This window comes from Choloepus didactylus, chromosome 1, assembly GCF_015220235.1.
Source record: "Choloepus didactylus isolate mChoDid1 chromosome 1, mChoDid1.pri, whole genome shotgun sequence".
NCBI classification, from domain to species: Eukaryota; Metazoa; Chordata; class Mammalia; order Pilosa; family Megalonychidae; genus Choloepus; species Choloepus didactylus.
The window spans coordinates 100,940,378-100,957,269 of NC_051307.1; the positions used below are offsets into that span (position 1 = coordinate 100,940,378).

At 37.3% G+C, this 16,892-nt stretch overlaps 1 protein-coding gene across 1 annotated transcript; it reads left to right on the top strand.

Annotated features, from left to right (window-relative positions):
• The first annotated feature begins 3,629 nt into the window (after window positions 1-3,629).
• GMNC (geminin coiled-coil domain containing) lies at window positions 3,630-11,762 on the top strand. The gene is made up of 5 exons (XM_037844029.1): window positions 3,630-3,750; window positions 5,537-5,711; window positions 7,412-7,500; window positions 8,415-8,531; window positions 10,091-11,762. Exons 1-5 carry the CDS (start codon window positions 3,748-3,750, stop codon window positions 10,709-10,711), a joined length of 1,005 nt encoding a protein of 334 aa, XP_037699957.1. The 5' UTR covers window positions 3,630-3,747; the 3' UTR covers window positions 10,712-11,762.
• Window positions 11,763-16,892: the final 5,130 nt, after the last annotated feature.

Here is a 16,892-nt window from a genome sequence, read left to right on the forward strand (position 1 = left end):
ATGTGAGTTAGGCCCAAACTGAACGTTTCAATCCTTAATTTATCCAAGGCCCTTCTCCTTTCTAGCTAATAACCGGATATAATTTTTGCTAATTTAGTTTTCATTTCTGTTGCCAGAATTAAAAACTGACTTTCTTTTAACACCTTTTCTTCCTGTAGGAACAGTTTTCTTACCACTGCATAAGTTATTGCATATGTGAAGGTTTCTTTCTACAAAGCTGAGTTGACATGCAGGTGCTGGGTAGAAAGCAAGTCCCCATCCATATCAACATGATTGACCACTGCACATCATTCTGGAATTCTGAAATTCAAAAGCATGCCTCACAAACTAAATGTGTCATGGCTCTCCAACTTTGCTAAAAAATGCAAATGTTAAATCTTCCAGTGTGAAATATTTACTGCACTGAATTTTCTCTGAGAGTAATGCTTTTCATTACTTACAAAGGAAAGCAAAAATACTATCTTTTTTACTAGTTGGAGATTCAGCTTCTGAAGCTATGGGAAAAAGCTGTGTTTGTAAAGGTAATTTAAAAATTGTTCTTTTATTACATATGCTACTGAATCCACTAATGGGGCAATCAAATAAAGTGTCCTCCAGGGGCGAAATGAAAGAACATTCCATATGCCAGTCTGTTTACCTCCCCAGCCAACCTCTGATCACGCTCTACCCTTTTCTGTCTGCAGACATAGTTTGTGTGCAGGTCAAGTTACCTCCTACTTTGTTATATCTTTGCCCTGGCAGGAGGCACTACCCTGATTCAACAATTGGGCTGTTATTAGCAGCGTCCCTTTTAACACCATCCCTTCAACCACAATACAAAAGGTAGTTTTTAACTGATCTTATTATTCATTAAAAAAATTATATATATATATATTGCATACATATATATCTGGGTTGCAATCACTAAGGAAAGCATATCTCTTTCTTCCATATACATGTATATAGAACAGTCAATGGATTTCACTTTATTGCTTACTTGATGAATTTTTCAAAAAATAATTGTCAAACAAAGAAAAATAAAGCTTATACTTATGCAGAAGATGTTAAATAAAAAGATGTACTTAAATCAGACCTTAGAATTTGGAAACTTTTTTCTTCAGCTTATGATTTCAGGAAAGCTGTATCTTCTGATTTATGTTCAATTGTCACTAGCTCTTAACTGTTAACTTTAGGATTCTCTGCCACCATATACACTCCCACTTCTACTAAGCTAAAGTAGTTAATGATTTATAAACATTTGTGTGCTTAAAATCCATCAAAGACTTCTTAAATATTTCTCACCCTCAAACTAACCTGTTTTATGAATGTAGTTTTTAGTTACTTTTAACAAGCAGAGCACAGAAATGTATATGTTAAAAGGCAGATTTCTTCCATATAACAGTAATAATAGCTACTATTCATGATTTAGGCAGTGAATTAGGGATTTTACAAGCATTGGTAGTCACCCTTGTAATATACCTCAGAGGTAGATATCACTTTCATAATTTACTAGATGAGCTAACTGAGGATTTAGATACCTTGAAAATATAATCCCAGGGGGTTCAGTCCCAGAGAGTAGAGTAGGGATTTGAACCTAGGTGTATTTGGATTGAAAGCCTCTCTGCTCTTTTCTTCATGCCACATTTGCTCATTTACCAATTTTGTATCATTTTTAGAGCTAAAAAAAACCATCTCTTCCAGAGGCTAACATGTCACATTTGTGACAGCTGCCAAAAACAAAACAACCCCTTCTTCCTTTTAAAGCTTTGGTGCTCATCACAAACCTAGTAAGAGTTTTGCCAAGCAGATTGCATGTTGACAGCACTTAAAGCATGAGTAGTTCTCTGTTATGAACAAGGTCTTTGATTCTTACAACCTAAATAGATTTTGATCTGCTTTCCCCACCTTCTCAGGGTCATATTGCCAGTGCATCCTTTCCCCGTGTGCATTGAGAGTGCAGAGGGGACCGTTCTTTCATGTCATTCACCATAGGGCTTCACACCGAAATAAGTCAATGTCAAGTTACCACGTTCACCTATTTTCCAGGTAGTGCTCCCTAAACCTGATACTGTTCACTTAAAAATGTTTGGGAAAACACAGTGTTTGAGACAGAAGAAAAGCACTCGATCAAACCTGGCACCTCTTCCATTCCTTTCTTCTTTCTCAACACAGAACACTTAAGGAGACTCTTCTGTGCGCTAGGCACTTTGCTAAGTGCTATGGGTAATAAGTACAGTGCAAAGAATAAACAAGGATCAAAACTCCTTAGAGAAGGGCTATGCAAGCTAAAATAGGAAGTTCCCTCAATTCCTACACCATGCCCATCACAAAGATGGTTGCAATGTACAGAGGCAAGAAGTCAAAGCTAGTCAAAGGCATTACATGTGTAGTTAGGACAGGGACATGGACGCTGGAGCCAGACTCCTTATGTCCAAATCCTGAGTCTGCCACTTCCCACCTCTGTTAACATCAGTTATGTTGAATTAAAGTTGTCATGCCTTAACATTGGCCAAATTTCTTAACCTCCCTGGTGCTTCATTTGACACCCTGCAAAATAGGCAGAAGGAGAATACCACTTCCTAGGGTTATTGTCACCTCTTTTATTTTATGTAGTTGGTAAGCTGGTAATAGCTGGCTATTTGCTAGGAGATGAATAGCTTTAAACATGGTGCTGCTGGTCTTTCTCCTCTGGAAATAACACAACAGGAATTGTGAGAATAAAATGTAAGAGAAACAATGGCAATCAAATACTTTAATTGAGCAGTTTTAACACACACAATTTTTCTTAATTATAATAATTTATCCTATAAAATAGTAGTCATGAAGACAGGACCAACACAAAGAAAGATACTTTAGATTATTAAATTTGTAGCTTGAGCATAGATTCCATTAATTCATACTTCAACAAATATTTATTAAGCACCTATTATCTGTTGGAAATTGTTCCCAGCACTTTGGGAACAGCAGGGAACTTTAAAAAGGGCAGAAACCACTGTTCTAGTGAAGTTTACATTCTAGAATGGATATAGGTCACCTCCACATTTAACACCCTCTATAGTTGGAGAAAATGAGACCCACCAAAAAAAAAGAAAAAAAAAAAAAAGCAAGATGAAAACAAACAAAAAAACAACCAATCAACTTGCAAAGTCATACAGCAAATTGGTACTAAATTCGTTATCGAGTGGCTGGAAAATACACTGGAGCAATCTTAACTCTGGGGCCTCAGTGATCCTTGGACTTCCTCAAGTGCTGCTCTCATCCCTGAGATGCTCTGGGCTTTTCCTGACCCGCGGCCTTGGCACGAGGGTCGGCCGGTCCTTCCTGACCGCCCCGCCCGGCCGCCCTATCGGGCAGGACTGCGCCGGCACCGCCAGCCCCTGACGCGGTCGCCTCGTCTGCGGCGAGCCGGCTCTGGCGCCGATTTTGAAGCGGCGCTGGGCACCTGGAGGCGGACCCCGCGAGCCCTGCCGCTGACCCATGGCCTGGGGTCCCGACCCGAAGGTTCCGAGTCGCGGCGCGGTGGGCGCCGTGCGGGCGAGTGGCTTTGGGTTCAGCTGGTTGACTCCCGATCCACGTCATCAGTTTGACAGCCTTGCACCAAATCCGAGGGCGGTGCTGGCCGAGAGCCCTGGGGCGTCACCGCAAAGTCCCGCAGATTAGAACTCGCCTCTCCTAGCTCCTCCCCTCAGTCCCATTTAAAGCTCCAAGGGGCTTTACGGAAAAATTAAGAGTGGGCTCAGTTTCTGCAACGCCTTCTTCCACTGCAAGATGGTAAGTGAGGCGCTGGCGTTAGCTACTCCGCCGGCGAAACCTGGGGCTTTACAAGCTAGTAAACTTCGTATTTAGAATTTCTTCCACCCTGGGAGCAAGATATTTCTGCTACCTGCCCATTAAGACAGGTCCTCTCTGCGCCTCCCAGACCTCCCTTTCCCCTTATCTTCTCCCTCTTTTCCTAATCATCTCCCTCCCTCCCTCCACCCCCGCTCTTCTCTTTCTCTCTCTCTCTCCTTTTGCCTTCTGTGTTATTTCTACACTCCTCCGTACTGATCATGAATTCCCTCCCTCTTCACCTGCATTTACTCTTCATTCCACCTCTTCTTCTAGATTATGCACATATTTGCAAACACTTGGCCTGGAACTCCTCTAGGGGTTTGTTTTCTTCTCAGGTGTCAATTGCATAATAGCTCAGCTCTGATTCCAATAATAACCTCAGGGAAGGAGCTTGCCAACAAGCTTTTAGAATAAAAGAAAATACCACTTGATAACCTTTTGGCTGAATTTCTTTGGTCTGCACTCCTCAAGCTGAGCTTATTTCAGTACTGGGCTTTTTCAAATGAACTTGCCGGGAACATTAACAAAGTGTGACTTAATTCACTTAACATTTTTTTTTCTTCTTATTTGTTTTCTCTCTGCTTATGTTATGCCCAAGAAAGTCCTCAAGTCAACAAAAGGCTTGTAGTGGTCAAAAAGAGTTTATCCAAAACTGGACTCGGCTGAAATGAATGGCTTTTACCTGATTAAACATTGACAAATAATTAGGAATGGGCTGTTGTACAAATTAACCCAGGAAGGCTGCGTACCTGCCCCTGCTTGAACATTTGGAAAGACTGTGTTGAGGTTGAGGAGTGTAAGTGTGTGTGTGTGTGTGTGTGGGAGGGGGTGGTTGTTAGAAGAGTGTTCACTGGATCAGAACACAGTGGAGAACACTTGCCAGGCAGTTAGTGGTGGCGAGATAACTTTGGAAGGGCATTGAGACCTAATGATGGAGAGAACTAGAGCTTGCTGTCTTTGCTGACTAACTTATTTCAACTCTGATTGCAGTTTACTTGGAGTGACTTTATTCCCCTGTGATTGGAATTGAGGTGGAGTGAGGAGCAAAATTTATTTAGTTACCTTTAGGATATGTATATACGTGTATTATATGTGTGTGTGTGCACTTTGTGTAGGTGAAACAAACTACTCAGATCACCATAGGATCCAGCAGCATATAATGCCAGAGGAAGGGAAGAAGAAAATGGGCAAGTTTCTGATTCAGAAATTAACATAAAATTGACATTAGGAGGTTAGACTATTTAAAATCAGGTCTTATCCATTTAAGGCTTAGCATTCTGGGCTTAACATTCTTAGCATTAAAGTTATTTAAAATATAATGAAGATATTTTTTAGAGAGCATCAATTAGTTTTTAATGTCTGTTTCATTAAGCAGAATTCCTTTCTTTAGATCCCGGGTACTGTTAGATGGGCCAGGCATTGCCTTTAGTGAATACTCCTGGATCTTTACAAATTTGGTCCATCCAATATTAACTAACCTGGTCTCTTCTCAGAGGGCCTAAGGAAAGTACTGGGTTAAGTAAGGAGCTGATTCCCTTTTAGTAATTATAGTAATTATGTTTTGACTCTCAAAAATTAATCTGGTATCTATACTTAATACCTTTAGGTTTTTTGATTCACTGCATCTAATTTCTGCATCTTTCTCCTGCACTTTCCCTCTCCAAATCCCCATCACTCCATCTCCTGGGACCCCCACTTCTCCACCCCCTTGTACTGAATTTCACAGAACACCATTCTGCCTTGCCAAGACCAGTACTTTGTAGGAGGCCAGAGCTGTAATTGCCCGTATTCCACTACAGCGTCAGAATCTAGTGTTGACGTTTCCAGGGAGACTTGGTTCTCTTTCTGGGCTGCTGGTCTCCTGGACAACAGAGAGCCCCAACAAGCACCACAGGCACAGGGTAAGTTTTGCTTTCCTGGTACAGTTGGGGCCATTTTCCAGCACCCATGGTTGCAAGGCATCATGGGCTGGAATGCTATAGAAAGGGGTAATATAGGAAGCTAAAGTAAGCCCAAAGATTCCTGCATTTTACAGTCTGTCATAACCTACTGTTTTGTATTTGCCCAATAGTGAAAATGGGAGTTTTCCTCTTGCCTGCTGGACATATATTGTTCCCTGCATCTTACAGTTCTTAGAACAAAGGACCAGAGATTTCTACCTCACTGAGGGAGCATGGGCCTGGGTAAAAGTTCTATAAATGACTCTCTAGTAGAATACTTTTGGAGCCAAGATACAAGTGGAAGCATTTCTTGTAAAATTCAGGAAAGCTTCCTTAAGGTATGAGAGAGGAGTATGGAGAAATACTAATCTTTTATTTCATAGAGGAAATTCTATGAACAGTATCTTATAATTGGAAAAAGATTCTTTTTTTACTCAAAAAATACTTCAGCTTTGGAGGGAGATATAACAATGATGGAAAATTGCATATTCATTTTAACCTGAGACTTAGTACAAAGTACATATAAATATTAAAGGAATTTTTCTATTAACACTAAAATTTCTGGGGGGAAAAAAAACAAAAAAAACCTCTCAGATTGCCTAAGAATTAAATCTGTACCCTTTGTTCTACCACATGATTTTTTTAGATTTAAGAAAAGACACAAAGAAACAAACAGAAAATACTCAAAACATTGAAACACACTTATATGTTAGGGAGGAAGTTGTTCGATTTTAGCTTTCCACCACAAACACTAGAGAAAAAAGAATATATCCAAGGATATGGACTCACTGTTTCTAAAATGTTACTCCTGTCCTCGTCATGCTACTTTAATAAAAAATATTTTACTAACATCTGTTTAAGTTGAGGAGAGCAAGAGTCAGACCTATATTCCATGAGGAAAGTGTATGAGGAAATCAATCCAGCATGGCCAAGCACAGTTTTTTTGGGAAGTATAGTCTTCTGTCAAATACAGGGAAAAACAAAACAAAACAAAACAAAACATTGAAGAAGCACACAGAACAGACATATGATAACATCTGATACAGAAGGGTATGGTTTTGAGACATTTCATTTAGGTCTTCAGAGAACCAATGCCCAGATTATTTTAAAGTGGAAAATGCTACCATAGAGAATTCTGAATAAATATTCTCTATCAGATTTAAGTGGCAGGTGGTAGGCAGAGATATTCATCTAGGGAAAATGCTTAATGTGAAATAGGATTTGATTCCAGAGCCAAACACTATATTATCAACTGCTAAAGCTTATAGAATAAGAGATAAACTAGAAAACAGTGAAATTGCTATGCTGTGGCAAGTGGAGAGTAGTTCAATAAATATTTGAGTGAATTAATAATGCAGAAGGGACAGTCACTAAATTTAGCCAGTAGGAATACATATGTTGGGGAATAATGTGACCCCACCACATACTTAGCTCCTAAAAATGCACCTCTTTGCTATGTACATAGTCTATAAATCGCTCTTTCATAGCTTGCTTGCCTCTTCTTAAAGTTTAAATATTTTATTTGACTGTGTAGAGGCAATAGCTATGTTTTAGAAGGTAATTGAGCCTATTCAGTGTTCTGAAGTCCTTTGATGAGTTTCTGTATTGCATATGAACTTCATGTGTGTTTTCCCAGTTATCCATTTGGTGTTTTTACACAGAATCCTCGAGTGACTCAAATTTCTCTATTCTGGACACATGTTCCTGGGAAGAGGACCAGCTTTCTTCTCAGCTCTACAGAAATAAGCAGGTATATGCTTATTTATAATGGGAGGAATGAGACTGGCTGTGTTCCATACAGTCTATTTTACATCAAGTCTTCCCTTTCTTCTTCTCCCTTTTTATATTCATATGTTGACTTTCAGTTTAGAACCAAAGTGGGAATATGTCCGCAGGGTGTTCAAAAGTAGGTGATCTATGCAACAGAAAAAAAAATAAATAAATAAATAACCCATTATTGTAGGAAGATCTGCAGCCAAGTTCTGACAATACATATTTTCTCTATATGACCTCTTGAATCTTCCTTTTTGTCTTTTATGAAATTGAAATTTTTGTGCTGCCTACCTCAGAGGGCTGTTGGAAAGGTCAAATGATAAAATGAATGTGATAGTATTTTTCAATCATAATATTAGCTATTTACTTGGGAAGGAGATGATTATAAAAGCTTTTCCGAAGATTGCTACATTTCCAGTTTTGTTTGTTGTTGTTTTGTTCCTGAGAGGGTAATTGAATCAAGTAGACGTAAATACAGATACATGTGAGGCTGAGGGAAGCCAACCCACCTCTTTATTTGTTTTAATTTGCAAGAAAGGAATCCAGCAAAACTTTTCTCAACACCCTTTTCTATATTTAAACAGTTACATGCAGCTCATTTTACTGTGTACCTCCCTTATTCCCTTGTAGTTACAGTTTTTAAAGTCCTATAATCTTGTCAAACTTGTTGAAAAGAATGAAAAAAGTTCAGAGCAGAAAACTGAACAATCAGGTATAGGGGAGTACGTGGATTCAATTTAGGTCTCCGAGGACCAGGGCTCTCTGAGTTTGTATTCATAAAACAAATAGAAATAATCAAGCTTAAGCAGGTTAAGGAGCAATGGCATTATTATAAGGTTACAAAGTCAATATAGTGGAGTAGTCTTAACTATTTTGTTTTTTTTTTTACAGCTCCAAGATACTCTGGTGCAAAAGGAAGAAGAACTTGCTAGGTTACATGAAGAGAATAATCATCTGAGACAATACCTGAATTCTGCTTTGGTTAAATGTCTTGAGGAAAAGGCCAAGGTATACAACCATCCTCTTTTAAATACAGAGAAATTAAGTAGAAAAAGGTTACTATTTGGGTAAAACTCCTTGATTGAATGTAAGAAGTGTAATAAACAATGTGTATTGGAATTCATTTATAGGAAAGATGGAGTTTTCTCAAGGAAATATAGCAATTTCCAGAGAATTTTTTTTTGTTTGTTTTATTCCACTAAAGTAGGTTGGTGGCAGATTTTAGTCAATCACAAGAGCAGTTGGTTAAGAATCAAAAGCCAATCAAGAGAATTGCTGAGATAAGAGAGGTTAATCAAAAGACAGACTTAGATGGATGGGACATTAGGGTGGAAATCGGGTCTGGCAGACATCCAGTTCTTCAGTTTTCTGTTGGACTTTAGTTAAGTCACTTGGGACCACTTAGGACCTCAGTTACCTTCATCTGTAAATGGATGGGCTAAAAGATTTTTGCGATCTCCAGCTCTAAAATGCTATGAAGCCAGATCTCTTGACTGACAATTAGGTATTCCTGATTGCATTATCTTGTAATTCAGATTTTTCCTCCACTTTTAAAATTCAAATAAGCTAATTCTGAATCAAGGATAAATAGCATATCTGTAAATCCCTTTTGCTCTTTTTCCTTCCTTTGGTTTTGTATTTTTATGTTTTGCTCTTCTATTATCATTATTGCTTCTATCATTAGTCTTTACCTTACTTCTAGACAAGCTATATTTTTTGATGTTATTTAGTTTATCTAAATCAGTGATACATCTTTCTACTCTTAACACGTATAGCAGTTCAGAGAAGAAAAGACACTAGATTTGATTCCTTTACAATTCAGTTAGCTTTGTTAAAAAGGGAGCACATCTCACAGCTATTAGCCTGGGCTCCTAAGTCTAGTCCCCATTCCATGAAAAAGGACAGTTATTATGTTAGTATGTGGTATTAATTAGGCACTTTTATCTCTCTTGGCCTATGTTTTCCAAGATTTAGAAGAATATCGTATTTATCACATGGGCGTGCTATGAAAGTTAATAAAATAAGAGGAAGCCATGTTATGCAGTGATCAACAGCTTATGTTTAAATCTAGGCTGAGTGGTCCTTAGCAAGTCACTAATATGCCTGTTCTCAGTTTCCTTGTTAATGAGGATTTTACTGGTATCTACATCAAATGAGATAATGCATGTAAGCAATGTTCAATTAATGTTAGTTGCTGTTATTGTCATTTGATAATAACAGTTACCTCCTTGAATTGAAATTTCAAAGACATCATCTATTCCTTTCAACTTTTGAAACTCTAATTTAAAAATATGAATTAAAATTCTAGGTGGAAACTTGTCATTGTGTATTTTACTTTAAAAACAAGCTAACCTAGGCAATTGTACTTTATATATACAGAAATATATATAATATACATATACATATACATATATATGGTCAATAAGAAAAAATTACAAATTTAATCAGTTTTCTAAGGAATTAAGGTGACTAGTAAATAATCATAGGAGGTATAATTAGAAAACAGTAAAGAAAGTAATCTTGGTTGATTACCCGACTGTGTGTATTTTCAAATATTACTTCTCCAGAAATTATTATCATCAGATGAGTTTTCCAAAGCATGTGGAAAATTCAGAAGTGGGAAGAGGAAACCAAAAGAGCAGAGATCCTATTCTACCGAGATTCCCCATCCCAAAAATGTCAAGAGAAACCTCTCCAGGGAATTTGCTGCCTGTGAAGAGCAGCCTGGACCCCCTGTGGACCCCTGGGTTCTTCAAACACTTGGGTTAAAAGACCTCAACACTATTGATGACACCGTGTCAGCTAACTACAGTGCCTTCTCCTCACATCCCACAAGAATTACCAGCACATTTCCCCAGTTTCCTGATAACACAGCAAATTGTGAAAATGCCCCCAGGGAGGATCTGCCTATTGCCTATGGAGATGACAAAACAACACCCATTCACAGCACTGCCAGTCAACAGGAAAATTTTCACTTCTTTTATCAACTTTCTAATCCCCCAGAGGGGCTACATACTCTTCCTTACTATGCTGCTGATGTGTCACCCAACAAGACAGAGATGGCCTTTTCTACATCCCTGAGCCCTCATTGTAATGTGAAAACTCATTCCTTCCACCAGGGACAAGCCTTTGTGCGCCGAGATGAAGAGGGAGGCTGGAAGTTTACCTGGGTCCCTAAGCAGTCTTAGTGACCACTCTTCTATCACAAAGCACTGCCATGAACTCTGTTTACAAAGACCTCTGTTGCACTTGAACCTGACTATGTAGAACACGGAAGCTATTGCCTGGACCTACTCCTGTTACTTTAAATGTCACTCTCAATTTACCCACTTAAATCTGCAGGGAATGGCTTCCAGGAATCTGTAATGAAACATGTCTGCTTTTCTTTCACCTAAATTTAACTTGTTTGCACACCAACACCTGCTGTTGATTCCTCCCTTTGTCCTATACTTGAAAAGGTATTTTCCAATTGTCTATATATTCCTTTGAGACCTATATATACTGTTCCAATTATAACCAATCTAACAGTTTTTCCTTTCTCATCAAACAGCTTAAATGTTCACAGCTTTTACCTTTTAGCTTTTCTTCCTTTCTTGCCCCTCTTCATTTCTGAAACCTACTGTGTTACAGTAAGCTCTATTATCATTTAAGTACCTGTTACTGAGTATTACAATAGTTGTGGGTGGTGTATAGACAAGTATCTTTGCTCATCACCACTACTGTAGGCAAAATATGGATGTGAATAAATTATGTCCAAGGCAGTTGAGAAAGTTGAGTATCCCATGGTGGAGTTGGCAAAGAGGCTCTCGAAACAGCTGTAACTCTACTGGTAAGAGTACCACTGAAAAAGAGGATTACAATCACTTCAAAATGTTTCAGGGTATACCAGCCTATATAGGCACCTGGCATTGTCTCCTCAGCCAACATGACTCAGACAAAAACATTTTTGAAAGACTGTGGTGACAGAACAAGTCATTGCTCTAAACTACCCAGAAGCTGGCAAACTCCTGTTCCTGAAAATCTAGTCTTGGCTAGCTCTGCCACTTTCTCACTCACTCATTTTTCCTTGTATTCATTCTTTCATTTGTCTTTCCACCCAAGATATTTGTGGAATACCTAATCTGTGTCAGGCATTGTGCTAGAGGGTGATGATAAATGTAAGCAGATTAGACACTATGGCCAACGTCATGGAACTTAGAGTCCAGCTGCTCATCTGCTGTGACGTTGAGAAAGGTACTTCCCAAGTGAGAAAGTTTGGTTTCCCCAGATGCAGAATGCAGGGGTTGGACTAGAAAATTAGCAATTTTCTAGACTGTGAATCTAGACTGGGGGCCATCAGCTATACTCCAACATTGCCATCCTAGGGATTCTCTTTATTTCTCTGCTATTCTCTTTGGTTTTGAGAAGCACTACATATATTATGTTGAGTAAACTTTAAATATTATTTTTAAAAGACCAAACATTAGCCATTTTCGATTAACATAAGAGAACATTGTTCTGATCATAGTATTCTTTGCCTGGCTTCAACTCATTTTGCCAGTTAATTCAAACTAATATTGTAAGAATAACTTGATCTAATAAATAGAGACATCAATTTTAAATAGGTGTGCATAAACTGTGTGCAAATATTGAAATCAATGATTTCTCTCTTTTTTTAAAAAAAGTGTATTCTTAGTGCTCATGCTAGTTCTCCTTTCCTATTCCCCAAACTCCCTATTCTTCCCAGAATAATTTATACATCAAAGATGTGTGCATATATTTCTTAGGCTAAATTTCAGTTAAGGATGAAATCTACCATGTTGAACCCCTCTCTTATTATTTTCTTTCCATCCTTCAGTAAGTTACCTTGCACAATAGATGCCTGAAAGCATGAGTGTGCTGTTTGGAATTATTTGCCACAGAGATATGCTTTTTGTTGTGGTTGCAGTTTGGTTTTTGCTTTATTTGGTGATGTAAGCAAATAATCTAAATAATCTACTTTATAAAGTTTTGTCAGCACTCCAGTTTCTTTAGAATCCATGAAGGAGAATCCAAAATATTAATATTATTCTCTGGAGCATTTTCATGACTTAGAAGTAGAAAATATTCTATTTTCTGAAAAAAAAAAGTGCCTTTTACATTCTAGTATCTGTACCCCTGGTGGGTGAAATTTATCTCATTTTGCAATAACAAATTTAAGAATAAGAACTGATTGTACTTTAACACACTAGGAAGCAAGAAAGCAACGTAAATATTTTGAAAGTCTAAATGATCAAACTAAAGTTGATCAACAAATACATCTTGTGCATTCTTTGTGTGTCTTATGTGTTATGTATAAAGAGGAAAATCTGAGGTTTAGCACAGTGTATTTGGTACATAAAGAAATGCTACATAAAATGTCATAGCTTTTGATGACTTTTAAATGAAACTTAGTCTTAGCCTGGTTTAAAAAAATGATAGCATACCTGTAGTAAATTGTGATAACTTCCTCTGGCTTACATCATGGATGATAGTGTGGAAGATAATTACCACATGTTCTTGCAATCATGTCTACGAGATTTGATATACATTTGACATACGTATAGAAGATTGTTTTGCTGGTGTTTTAGAAATTGGAAATTTTTCTCACCTGAGTATATGTTCTAACTTTTATGGTTTCTCCATGCCCTACCAGTAAACCATGGTTAATATTTTACTATGATAAAGTGGGAAATACAGACTAAAATAATTTAGTGATTATTATAAATATTTTTATATTGTGCACAGCATTTTATAATGAAAGATTTTCTTCTTCTAAGTTTATTTGCACCTCTCTTGTACAATTTTTATGGTCAGACTAATATCTCCAACATTTAGCATTTAATGGTTCTTTCCCTTATCCAGGATTTATTAATGAGACTTTCAGATGCTACAGGACCTTGTGGGTACAACACTCCCTTACCTAACCCCACTTAAAAATTCTAATCCAGTATCAATCTTTAAAGTTCTATAGCATTTCCAATATCCTCTGATCATCTGAAAATAAATCATTCATTCATCTCACTATTATCTGGAAAACAGGAACAATTGTAAAGCTTCCCTGTGCAGATCATATTCAAAGAGTGAGATTATTTACGATTGTGGTGATGATAAACTACCATTTTGAAAAAATTGAGGAAAAGAAACTATGTGAATCAATGAAGTAGGAAAATAACTGTACCAAAATGATTCAACTGACCTAACACCACAGGGGCAGAAGAAAGTGTAGAGTTAATACATCTAGTGCTGATTTTTCAATAAGTATTACTTCTTGCCTGTAAAGTTGAGATCCACAAGTATACATTTGTTCTGGCTTACCAAAAGATTCACCTAAGGTACATATTAGATGGAATAATTTCTCTTTATTTCTCACTAAGTCAAATATAATTCACAAGCTACAAATATATGGTGTATGTGTATATTTTAACATATTTGTCTTGTTTTTAATCTACATTTTTTATATAGACTTTATCAGACATCTAGCTATAATTTCTTACATTGGATATTCTACAAATACAAAATATAATTTAGCACTTAATATTTTAAATGACTATGATTTGTTTGTGATTTAAACATTTCTAATTATATTAAGTATCAACTTTGTAATGAATTTATGGCTAATTAAAAAATAAATGATAAACTTATTTAATCCTTCATTTTTTTTTTCTTTTGGAGAAAACAATACCTAAACCTCATTCACTCTAAATACCCTTGTATATGGATGTACACAGGATTTGTTATTGGAAAGGTCTTATCAGAATGAGATAAGTGTCTTGATTCCCATACAGTTGAGAAAACTGGCTCTAAGCATTTTACATAAGTCACATTATAAAAAGCAGTTGAAATCAGAGGTAAAACTTGACACTGACTTTAAGTCAAGTGCTGTCTCCACTATTTCACACAATGATAATATTTGGGACTGGTGAGTGTATTTATAGTCCACAGTTACATAAATTACAAGTCTCAGAGCTGGAGACCTGGAGGTATGGAGGGGCTTTCATATTTTCACTTATATTCATAGTAGGGTTATTCTGGGTCCCAAGTCTTTCTTAATTCCATTTTTGCCAACAGGGAGTACTCACAAAAAGCCTACTTCAACCTCTCTTGTTTCAAAAGAGTGTAGTGTATAAGGTGAAAACTGTAGAAAAAGTTTGGGAGAGTAGTATGGAAAAGGTGGGCTACTCAAAGTCAAAATAATAATACACTTCTTAAATGAAAAAAATCCAGCTAATTTAAAAGCTAAAAGTTAAAAGTCTTTGTCTCCCAATTATTGCTGCTAATATGAAGTCTTTGTCTCCCAATTATTGCTGCTAATCTGAAGGCCTAAAGTAGTTTATAAGTAAAGGTTCATGAAGGTTTATCTCTTTCTTCCTCCATTTGTAAAGGAAATAGATCATATACCTGTTCAAATAATGCCATTATTCCCTTTATATCAGCCCTTTAATAAAACTCTAAGGGAAAACAAAATAGCTGAAGAAACATATTTACAAGAGAACATCCCTTCTAGCACAGTGGGAGCTTTCTATTCTCTCACTTTGGAAATCAGGGGTTATGGTTACATTTTCAGGGACACGGAGTTGCTTTTTTTCATTTCTTTGCCAGATTTATAATTGAAATAAAAAGGCATAGAAATAGTATTTCAAGCTGATTTCTAATTCCAAAAGAGTCCATAATACCAAATGGCTGGGCTCTGTGAGGGGGCCCAGAAATTTCATACCCTTAACCAGGAGTTTTCTCAAGGTGATATTCCCTCCAGTTCCTGTGAAGCTGATATCAGGTAAAGTTCTTTATAGAGTGTGTAGTAGGAAGTCAGAACCCCTCGTTACAATCAGGCAAAGGACAAACACAGCCTCCTTTCATTTTGGTCTCCGTGAATTTTCTACATCAGGAGCTTGAGACACCCTTCCTCCATCTCTGAATCACTGTGGAGATGTTCTGGGTGGGACCTGCTAGTGCCATCTGCACAAGGCAGCCCATGGCCCCATGTGCCAGTGAAGCTGAGCATGCCCCAGCAATCTCAGCCTTCTTTGGGAGTTAGAACCATATTGCCAGCAATTTAGCCTTTTCTTCCTCGCCTCTAAGCACCAAGAGTAGTCCACCTATCCCATCTATTCTCCTTGCTCCAAATTTCCACAATTGTTGTAATTAATATGCTGCTTTCTGTTAAAAGGGTAGAGTATGCATTAGGTTTTTCTGAGTCTTCCTTCTAGCAATGATGGAAGTAAAAAATGCATGAGGCTCAGAATAGTTCTCTGATAAACATAAATAACATCATTCTAAAATCCTTGGGCATGAGCTTCTAGATGATAGTTTAATTTCTATAGTGATTATTAGGATTTATTGATGTCAGTAGATTAGAAAAAGGGCAAAGATTCAGACTTCCCCTTTGCTATAGTGCAGTGATATTATGAACTAAGAAAAGGCTTTGGAGTCAAAAGAGTAGTTTCCTCCACTCACAGCTGCCTGACCTCACGAATTAATTTAATCTCTCAGCCTCACTGTAGTTCCCTGTTAAATGGAGATAACAATGTTTTCCTGTCTATCTCATGGGTTTCTGAGTTAATCTTATAATCTTATAATCTTTAAGAATCAGGTGTAAGTTAAGATTCTATCATCAATCATAAATCTTCACACTTAGAGTAAAAGTCTATTTCAATTAAATTCTAGAGGTTAATGTTCCATACATCAAAAAATAAAATATTTTAAAATCAGTTATGTAGCTCACTAATAATTTAATTCAATAAATGCTTTAGGAACTATGCTTTAGGAACTATGGCCCAGGTCTGAAAGAGTTTACAATTTGGTGCATGAGATAAGAGGAAGAATCTAGGAAAGTAGTAATCAAAGGTGTCTTAGTTTCTTAGTTGCTGAAGTAAATACCATACAGTATTAGCAACAGGAATTTATTGGGCTTACAGCTTCAGAGGTTAGAAGTCTTCCTTCCTTCGGGGTCAGTATCTTCTGGCTGGCTGGCAGTCTTTGGGGCTTTTCCAGTATATGGCAATGTACATGGCAGGATCTTCTTTCTCTTTGTGTTCCCATTGACTTCTAGGTTCTGACTGTTTCCCATGACATCATCTTCCATGTCCAATTTCCTTTGCTTATAAAGACTTCAGCCATATTGGATCAAGGCCCACCCTCATTCAGCTTGGGCTCACCTTAACTAACAGCATCTTCAAAGGTCCTATTTGCAAATAGGTTCATACCCACAGAACCAGGGGTTGGGACCTGAACATGCATTTTGGGGGGACATAATTCAATTCCCAACAGAAGGTGTGATATTAGAGAAAGTCATTGGATATAAATTTAGAATTGCAACAAGTAGAGATAGGAAGGAAAAAAGAAGGAAAACTCAGCAGGGCAAATTTCAGG

Coding starts and splice junctions, on each gene's coding strand:
- GMNC (XM_037844029.1), top strand. Junction 7,501..8,414: donor AGCTCTACAGAAATAAGCAG/GTATATGCTTAT, acceptor TTTTTTTTACAG/CTCCAAGATACTCTGGTGCA. Junction 8,532..10,090: donor GTCTTGAGGAAAAGGCCAAG/GTATACAACCAT, acceptor TTACTTCTCCAG/AAATTATTATCATCAGATGA.